This window comes from Podarcis gaigeae (genome assembly GCF_964106915.1).
Source record: "Podarcis gaigeae genome assembly, chromosome: 1".
In the NCBI taxonomy this organism is placed as follows: domain Eukaryota; kingdom Metazoa; phylum Chordata; class Lepidosauria; order Squamata; family Lacertidae; genus Podarcis; species Podarcis gaigeae.
The window spans coordinates 56,908,299-56,918,383 of NC_139678.1; the positions used below are offsets into that span (position 1 = coordinate 56,908,299).

The 10,085-nt window shown below is 41.2% G+C and overlaps 1 protein-coding gene across 2 annotated transcripts in view; it reads left to right on the forward strand.

Annotated features, from left to right (window-relative positions):
* PAMR1 (peptidase domain containing associated with muscle regeneration 1) overlaps positions 1-10,085 on the forward strand; it is a 44,507-nt gene extending 34,422 nt beyond the window's left edge. For both annotated transcript variants that reach the window (XM_083750258.1, XM_083750259.1), the window contains exons 7-12: positions 567-737; positions 2,979-3,191; positions 4,921-4,987; positions 5,851-6,083; positions 6,169-6,461; positions 8,661-10,085. In XM_083750258.1, the coding sequence (XP_083606384.1) occupies positions 567-737; positions 2,979-3,191; positions 4,921-4,987; positions 5,851-6,083; positions 6,169-6,461; positions 8,661-9,197 (1,514 nt within the window). In that variant the 3' untranslated portion in view covers positions 9,198-10,085. The remainder of the gene's footprint in view (positions 1-566; positions 738-2,978; positions 3,192-4,920; positions 4,988-5,850; positions 6,084-6,168; positions 6,462-8,660) is intronic.

Below are 10,085 nucleotides of genomic sequence, written 5' to 3' on the forward strand. Positions count from 1 at the left end.
AGGCTTTTTACATCAGTATAACATGGCAACTAAGCCATAGTTTTTCCAAGGTTTGTCCTATTGTTGCAGTCATGGTTAAGGAGAGTCCTTGACCGTGGTTCTGGGTTTGGACAACACACTAAGCCAAAACCATGGCTTAGCTGCCACACCTCAGTGACTTAAAGAGCCTGGGATGGAGCAAAATTTCTGTGATTTCCTTGGGAGCCAGTGGTATCACACTAACCCATGGTCTTGCTTAGTGTGTCGTGCGAACCTGGTCACAGAAAACCTAAGGGCCTAGTGCTGCAAGTACTTGTATACTCATGCTTTAAGTCAAGTAACTAATTGGATTACTTAGGTGGTAGTATTGAAGATGAAAGATACATCAGGAATTTGGTAGATTGGAATGAAGTGTGTGCTTTTTTATATAAAAAAGAATTATGTATAGCAGTCTCAATATTTTGATTTTTTTTGTCTCTGTATCTCTTCCTTCTTAATATTTTTATTACATTCTAAGTAAAGAATCAACTTAACACAGCCCTGTTTTTGTAATAAAGTGGATTTTTTTGAAATATCTGAACTGTCAGTGGTGATGTGTAGGACTCCAGGTGCTCCTGCTCATGGTTTTGTGGAAGGAGATGACTTTAAATACGGGTCCCAGGTTTACTTCAAATGCAACGCAGGTTACACATTGAAAGGCAACCGTGTTGCCGACTGTCAGCTGGATGGGAGCTGGTCAAAACATCATTCTGAATGTGGTAAGGATGCTTTACATTTTTTATCAAGTTTCAACCATTATTCCATTATTATTTTCCTTTAAGACTAATTAACAGCAAAGTCAACACTGTTTTGAGGTTGACGAATTATTAGTGTGACATTCTTTCACATGGTCCCTCTTAATAAGAGGCCACCTCTTCAGAAGCCTCAATGTGCTTGTAGTGACTGTTGAGAATTCCATTCCACCTTAAGGAACAGGCATGGGATTGTTACATCTCACATGTCTGTTTACATTCCAGCACAGTATGCTGGGAACTTCCGTTTGTGTATAGCTTTTGCTTTAGCTGCTCTCTCTGAGACGACATGAGAGAGAGATGACATGTTTCTTTGTCCTGATTTATGTTTAATAAATCTGTAGTTGTAGAATGACTTCACAAGCCTCATGCCTATTCTGTGTGCGCATTACACTCTGCTAATAGCGTGCCCTGGCTTTTGAAGTCCAGGTCGCTTATTTACATCGGAGCACAGGCTGATGGATGGAGGCTTGCCAACTGGCCTCCTGGCCCTCTGTATGTCGACAGTGACTTCCAATTATTACAGCAAGTATGAGTGCCTGCTCCTGGCAAGCTTTTGCCTGTGCTCCTAAAACATCTTGCTCCACTTGGCATCGGCTGCTCTTCCTTAAAGGAAGGACTTGCCCTTGGTAGAGGTACAAGGAAACCATTTTCAAATTTTTGTATGTTGTGGCTGATGCTTTTCTCCTTCCCCACTGAGGGCAAAATTGGCATTTGCCAGAAACAAAAATGAAAACATTCCATCCAACTACTTCCTTGCTCTTTTTGGCAAGGGATTCTGGGTAAGGGTAAGGGTATTGTGAGGTCTCTTCTTCAAGCTTGGGACAAGGCTTAAACTGGACTGGGTCGCTGCCGCCACGGACAGCTGTACTCTGGATGCCAAAGAGACTTTTGTGCTTGTGGCACTTCTTTAAAAGCCTAACAAATACACCAGTCCAAATGTACAGGTGCACAGCCCTTATTTGCTAACTTGGAATTCTGAAGTCAGAACTGTCTGCATTCCTTGGAAATGGCTGGAAAACAGCTGAAGTGCCATTTTGAATAGTTGGATACAAATCTGAGCCGCACATCTGGCAGGCCATTTTCAAGATTCTTCCAATATTCCATTTAAGTTTCATGATGGAAAATGCATACACTGACCATATTGTGTGTAGGTGAATCCCTGTTTCTCCATGCTCAGCAGAATATGCCATTATCCTGCCTCCTCTCCATCAGCCACCACCTTCCTCAAACTCTAGTAAGTCTCCCATTGCTTTTAAAGCACTTTCCTCCAAGGCCACCAGCAGTTATGTGGCACATCCCAAGTTGCCTGTGTGCAATAAAAAGAGCAATTTACTTCTTCTTTCCTTTCCAAATCTCTCTTTATGCGAAGCTGCAGCCAGTGTATGCAGCACTGCCTTTGACATTTCAGGAGTCGCTGAAGCTCTGGGGCTCTGGGCTTGAGTGCCAACCTGGAGAAATGAGAGCCCCACTGAGATAGTAATTGGGGAGCAGAGACAGGTGATAATGAACACGCCACATGCTAAGGCCAGAAAGAGCTCCAGTATATTCATGTGCATAAAAAACAGGTTTCTTGATCAGATGGTGAGCACTCCTCTAAAAATGGATGAATTACTACCCAGTGTCAATTTTGCATGAGTTCATTCACAAGTCTGATCTGTTTCCACATTAATCTGCTATTATTATGGCTAGTCAAGCAGTAATAAATCAAACGGTAGTGTTGTTGCAAACTGTGCAATTTTGTGGATGAACTGTGGAAAGACAACTTCTATCCTTAGTTTTTGCAGTTTGACTTTTGGTTCACCACTTGCTGGATGCAACTATGGAATGCAATGGTCCAATGGAACAACCTTTGCCAACCTGGTGTCCTTGAAATGTTTGAACTACAACTCCCATCAGCCCCAACACAGCTGTGCTGGCTGGGGATATGGGAGTTGAAGTCTGAAACATCTGGAAAGCACACCTAGCTTGGCTAAAGCTTGAAGTAACTTCATTGCAATTCTCAATGGAATTAGATTTTATCAAATCAAACTGTTTATATCTGTAGTGTTATTTTGCAGTTGCAATTACTACTTCTTTAATGCTCATAAAAGGAAAGTTAATAATATGCATGGCAGTGTACAATAGGTGTATAAACTGTGGAATGATCTGATGGTCAGGATTAATACTTTCTGCATGGAAAAATAAAATGTATCCCCTTGCTGTTAGTCACAGAAGATAGAAACTGCTCTGATCCTGCTGCTCCACTCAATGGGTACAAGAAAATGATGGATGGTACTGCATTGATGAACGGCCGGTATGCAAAAATTGGAGCAGTTATTACATTCTTTTGCAATAACTCCTATGTTCTCAGTGGCAATGAGCAAAGGACCTGCCAAGATAATGGAGAATGGTCAGGAAAACAGCCAATTTGCATTAAAGGTAATTTACAATCCCTTTTATGACAACTAACAATTTGTTGTTTTTTACATTGGCTTAGTTTTATAGCTGAGACATAATGAGATACAAGCTGCTTCATGGCAAATATCAATACAAGGATGGGTTGGCACCCATTGCAGAGGCAGACAGTTTTTGCCAATCATCCTCCACTGCTCTCAGTGAAGTTAGAATCTACTCCAGCAGATGTGTATTTCTAGGTTTTTAAAGTGCACATATGCACAAGAAATGACAAAAACTCATTTTCTGCAAAATGTTTGCACCGGAACCTAAAGAAAGGGTACTTTTGGTTTGTACTTGATGGTTTTCAGTGGTCAGCCATGGGGGGCTGCAGGTAAGGAGGTTCCATGGCTCAGTTATCTTCTCATTCTCCGGTGACCCCACCAACATTTGCTTCCACTGACTGGTAGGGTTGTAGTGTCTTCCAGATCAACCTTGACCATTGTCTAGACAACTGTTGGCATTTACTGTATTTGTCTGCCTTCTGGCATTGACTCTTGTGCCGAAGTTTCACTTGCCTGCCAGACTTCCCTCCAGGCTCATGCCTCTTGCTTTCCAGCCTGCCATCTCTTTATCAGTGTGATCTTCATTATATGTGCTTGGAAGGAAGTCATATTTAAATCCCATTTATTTCAATGGGAACTGAATGTAACTAGGCTGCAATCCTATATGCACTTACCAGGGAGTAAGGTCCATAGAGCTCAGCGGGATTTACTTCTCAGTAAGCATTCAGTATATTTCACAATTAGTCTGGATCCAAATGTGTCATTTGGAATGCTACTCGCCCCAAAGTGGAAAGAAGCAAAAGAAAAATGGATACAAAAACTTATGGAATATGCAGAAATGGCAAAACTTACCAGAAGAATAAGAAATCAAGATAACAAACTTTTTATAAAAGAATGGAAATTGTTGATTGAATATTTACGGATAAGAACACTGGTAGAATTATTACAACAACCTGCAGTTTCATAAGTGTATATATTTAAAGTAGATAATTAAATGAATTTGGATATGCAGAAGATAAAAAAAATTAAAGAACCGCAGAAAGAGGGGGAAGGAAGTCAAACTTTGAAAAGTTAAATTGATTGTGAAACTAATGAAATGTATAAACTTGAAAAGTATAAATAAAAATCAAATGTGTCATTTCTAACATATAGTTATCCAAATAAAGGGAGGTACCTGTGGCCCGCCCAATTGCTATTGGACTACAGCTCCCATCATCCTTGACAATTTGCCATGCTGACTGTGGCAGATGGAAGTTGTAGTCGAGTAACATCTGGGAGGCCACCAGTTCTCCTTCCCGGATCTAGAACTCATGCTAGTTTACAGTATTTTAACATGTACATACATTTAAAATGCACAGCTAAGCTTCTCTCTGAAAATACCATATTTTTCCATGTATAAGACTATGCTTTTCCCCAATTTTTTAAAGTTTGAAATTGGGGGTCGTCTTATACATGGAATGTTTAAAATATTTATTTCTTAATTTTGGGCTCAAAAAATAGAGTTCGTCTTATATTAGAGCTTCCGTCTTATAGACGGAAAAATACGGTAGCTGCTTTGAAAAGAAAATTCAGGTGCCGCTATTTTGTATACTGATTGCCTCTCATCTTGAGGCATTGCTATTAGGAAAAGGAAAGGATGGACAGGTATATGAAACATAACTTTCAACTATGGAAAAGCATTGTGGAACATTGTATTTTTTCCCCCCTAGCTTGCAAAGAGCCAAAGATCTCTGACCTGGTGAGACAGAAAGTACTCCCTATGCAGGTTCAGTCAAGGTGAGATCGCAGTGTCTTAACTACAGTGTTAACAAGCAATATTTATACCTTTTTCCTATGTGTCCTAGCTTGTTTGGACATCCTACCAAACGCTTTGCATAAACAACACTGATGTTCTAGAAATAATGAATAGGGGTACACTGGGTATAGACATCCAAGCTGATGAAGTTACCCACAAGACAACACAAACTGTAGGTAGTCTCAAAACATCTGGAGGGCCGAGGTTGAGGATGTCTGCTCAGGACCATCTCACAGCTGTAAGCTTATAAAGGATCCTCACACACAACTCCCAGCACTTGAATGTCTGTCCCCACCCCGCCAGTGGGGGCATGGCCATACATTTTGTGGTCCTGTTTCTTTTTCTGCACTTTTAGATTGAGCAGCCATTTTGGAGTCCATGCAACTTTCTCAAAATTCCAAATGTGCCCACTCACCCCAAAAAGTTGGTGATCCCTTCTGGACACATTCCAAATAATTTTAGATCCACTTGCCACAATCTAGCCCAGTTAGGCATGATTAAACCCACTGCACATCCAGCTCTGAGCTGGATTCTGAGCAATGAAATCTATTGGCTACAAGAACGCAATTAAATCACTTCGGTAGAGTTTAAGCACATGCACAGTTTATCTGAATTGTACCCATTAAACCAGGCATGGCCAAACTTGCCCCTCCAGCTGTTTTGGGACTACAACTCCCATCATCCCTAGCTAACAGGACCAGTGGTCAGGGATGACGGTAGTCCCAAAACAGCTGGATGGCCACGTTTGGCTATGCCTGCATTAAACATTTGTTTATATGTGCCATAAAACACTGTGATGACAGGTTTGGGGTGATATTCCTATGTTCTTTATGCATCGAAACAGGGAAACCCCTTTGCATCGGCTCTATTCGTCGACATTTAACAAGCAGAAGCTGGACGTATACCCAACCAAAAAACCATTACTACCATTTGGAGAACTACCTCCAGGATTCCAGCATCTTCACACACAGCTTCAGTATGATTGCATTTCTCCTTTCTATCGTCGTTTGGGAAGCAGCCGGAGAACCTGTCTGAAAACAGGGAAGTGGAGCGGGAGAGCTCCTTCATGCATCCCAAGTAAGAAGCCTCTGAAACATATAATACCTTAGAGAAAAACCAAGACAACAGCAGCAATAATAATTTTATCTCTCTTTTCTGACAGTCTGTGGAAAGGCAGAAAACACCACCGTTCCAAAAACATCCTCAAGCAGATGGCCGTGGCAAGCAGCCATCTATAGGAGGCCCAATGGGGTGAAGGTTCCCAGTCACAGAAAAGGGGCCTGGATATTGATTTGCAGCGGGGCCCTTCTAAACGAGCGCACAGTCGTGGTGGCAGCCCACTGCGTCACCAATCTGGGGAAGGTCACTGTTCTCAAAGCAGCAGACATCAAAGTCGTTCTTGGCAAGTTCTACAGAGATGATGATAGAGACGAAAAGACCATACAGAACTTGCGGGTGAGTAAGGCTTTGAGGCGCCATGACACTGTGCATGTGCAAACAGGTGTAAAGGCCTACAGAAAGGGACTGCTGCACATTCAGGGCTCCGTGTTGAAACAGAGAGACCATTTGGAGACTGAAAATGTAAGTACAGTCATACCTTGGTTCTCAAACGCCTTGGTGTTTGGCTCCCGAACACTCAAAACCCAGAAGTGTTCGAGTTTCCGAACATTTTTCAGAAGCCGAACGTCCAGCGTGGCTTCCACTTGAGTGCAGGAAGCTCCTACAGCCAATGGGAAGCTGCACCTTGGTTTTCGAATAGTTTCGAGAGTTGAGCGGACTTCCAGAATGGATTACGTTTGAGAACCAAGGTACGACTGTACTTACATGGCGGTAGATCCCACTAAAATCACAAAAAATAAAAAAAATGTTTTAAGTACATGACTATGATTAGCACATCCCTTGTATTTTTAAAATAATAATGTCTAAATCAAATTTACCAACAAAAGCTGTATGATTGTGTTCCATTGTGTGTGTTTGTAATAATATAATATAATATAATAATATAATATAATATAATATAATATAATATAATATAATAAATATAAATATAAATATAATATAATATAATATAATATAATATAATATAATATAATATAATATAATATAATATAATAATATAATATAATATAATATAATAATTATGATATATGATATGATATGATATAATATAATGGGATATATTTCTATTCTACTCTATAATCTCTCACAATGTGATTATATTTCAGTTTCCTCATTAAATGTTTGGCATCTTAGATGAGACTGCTTTTTTTAAAAAGTGCCAGCTAATTCCAGTGCTAATTAGAAAATATATTTAGTAAGGCTGGCATCCCGTATACTCTTGGCTGTGTGCATCATTTCATTTGCTGACTGCATTTTGGAAAACAGTGAAAATCTGAAAGCTTAAAGCTGAACTTGTAAATTTGTTGTCCCTGGTCAGCTCTGCTCTGCTGGAAGGTTTATTCGGCTGTCATTTGGATCAAGTAGGTTTACCAACTTGAAGTATTATATAACATCTCAGGCAATTTCCTAGCCAGTTATTTGTTACCATGAAACCCATTTGTAGTCAGAAGACCTATACACTGCTATGATCGCTCTACTTGTTAGGATTGCCTGGTATTGCAAAATCTTCATCTTCATTTGCCAATGTTTTAAAGAAATTTTCTAGTTGGCATCAATAACTTTTTTAAAAAGTCTGAAGGCTCTACGCATTCTGTTCTAGTTACCCAGACCAGACACTCAGGAGTACTGCACTACAGAGTATTCCCTCTCCTTCCCCCTGGCCCTGGTCATTGCAGATGCAGAATGTTTGCACTTCCAATACTGTGATACCTCCTTCCCCTGCCAGTCTCTGAGAAGCACCTCACAGTATGTTTGCAAAGGATTCTGCCATTCAGCTGTGAAATGTATGCAGATCTGTCCAGTATAAATGACCTTGCTACAAAATACTGCTGCAAAATACTTGCTACAGATATTACAGTTTAAATGAAAACATGTGGGCCATTTGATTTCCTATTCAATAGTGTAATCTACCATAAGATCTTTCTAAATAATGACAATGAGTCACCAGCAGCAATGAGACCACTTTACAATGACTAGAGACACCTCAGAATTTCCCAGTTGTATATATTATGTTCCAACACATTTTTGGGAACTGACTGTTTTAACTGGCTTGGTGCTGCAGTGTTTTTATGTATGTTTTAACAGATCGCACACAGTATTCTATTAATACAGTGGTACCTCGGGTTACAGACTCCACTAACCCAGAAATAGTACCTCAGGTTAAGAACTTTGCTTCAGGATGAGAACAGAAATAGTGTGGCACCGGCATGGCAGCAGCGGGAGGCCCCATTAGCTAAAGTGGTGCTTCAGGTTAAGGTTAAGAAAAGTTTCAGGTTAAGAACGGACCTCCGGAACGAATTAAGTACTTAACCCGAGGTACCACTGCATTTATTTTTAATGATAGCTTTCCCCGTTTTTTTTTTTTTTAGCTCTTTCTATTTTAGCCTCCTTGAGTCCCTTTCAGGGGAAAAGTATAATTTATTATTATTATTATTATTATTATTATTATTATTATTATTATTATTATTTCAAGTAAATGGTGAACTGAAAATGAAGCCGTTATAATTTCTTGACTATTTCTGGGCTCTTTCCTAGATTTCAGCCATCATAGTTCACCCTAACTATGACCCTATCTTGCTCGACTCCGACATTGCTCTCATTAAACTCCTGGACAAAGGGAAAATCAGCAGCCGTGTCCAACCCATATGCTTGGCATCCATACGCGATATCGATCCACCCGCAGATGACTTGCAGATAATGATCACTGGCTGGAAGATCCTGACAGATGTCGCCGATCCGAGCTACAAGAACGACACCCTGCGCATGGGGACTGTTCAGATGGTAGACTCCTTGTTGTGTGAGCAGCAGTATGAGGAAAATGGCATCCAGGTCAGCGTCACCGAGAGCATGTTTTGCGCCAAGCAGCACCCCACAGCCTTTTCCAACATCTGCCCTGCTGAGACTGGAGGCATTGCAGCTATAGCTTTGCCAGGAAAATCATCTCCGGAGTTAACCTGGCATCTCATGGGGTTAGTGAGCTGGGGCTATGATAAAACATGCAGCCTAGAACTCTATGCCGGCTATACCCGAGCCATCCCTTTCAAAGACTGGATTGAGAAGAACATGAAATGAAACACTCCCCCCACTCTCCCCTCCATTTTTTTTTTAAATGTTAAATATATTCATTTCTCACACAGTCTCTGATACTTTAGATTTGTCACCCCATGGATGGAACACCTGTGGAATAAAGGCGAAGCAGGGGTCTCAGCAATTTGATACAGGCTAGCTATCAAGAGGGATGTGGGTGGCGCTGTGGGTTAAACCACAGAGCCTAGGACTTGCCAATCAGAAGGTTGGTGGTTCGAATCCCCACGACGGGGTGAGCTCCCGTTGCTTGGTCCCTGCTCCTGCCAACCTGGCAGTTTGAAAGCACACCAGTGCAAGTAGATAAATAGGTACCGCTCTGGTGGGAAGGTAAACGGTGTTTCTGTGCACTGCTCTGGTTCGCCAGAAGCAGCTTAGTCATGCTGGCCACATGACCCGGAAGCTGTATGCTGGCTCCTTTGATCAATAAAGTGAGATGAGCACCGCAACCCCAGAGTCGGCCATGACTGGACCTAATGGTCAGGGGTCCCTTTACCTTTACCTTTTGCTATCAAGCCAGACCACTTCATCTGTGCCGGAGGCTCTGCACACAGCAGATGGGGTGGCAAGTCCCCTCCCTTTTCTCCTGGTGGGAGTAGGGTGTGCATGGATGGTGGGTTGTTGTACCAAAAAACACAACAACCAGAAGTAGCGGTCTTCAATCTATATTTAATGATCACCTGAATGAAACAATTAGAATTATTTTCATCCGAGTCTGAGACAGAGATGAGGCTGGAAAGAGATAATTAGGAGGTTGGATGAATTTGTTATGGTCACTTAGAAGCTATCTATATTGCCGTATTTTATGTTGTATTATTTGCCCTCCTGAGTACATTACACATTCAAATAAACAAAGGTTTCTTTTAAACCTGAAAA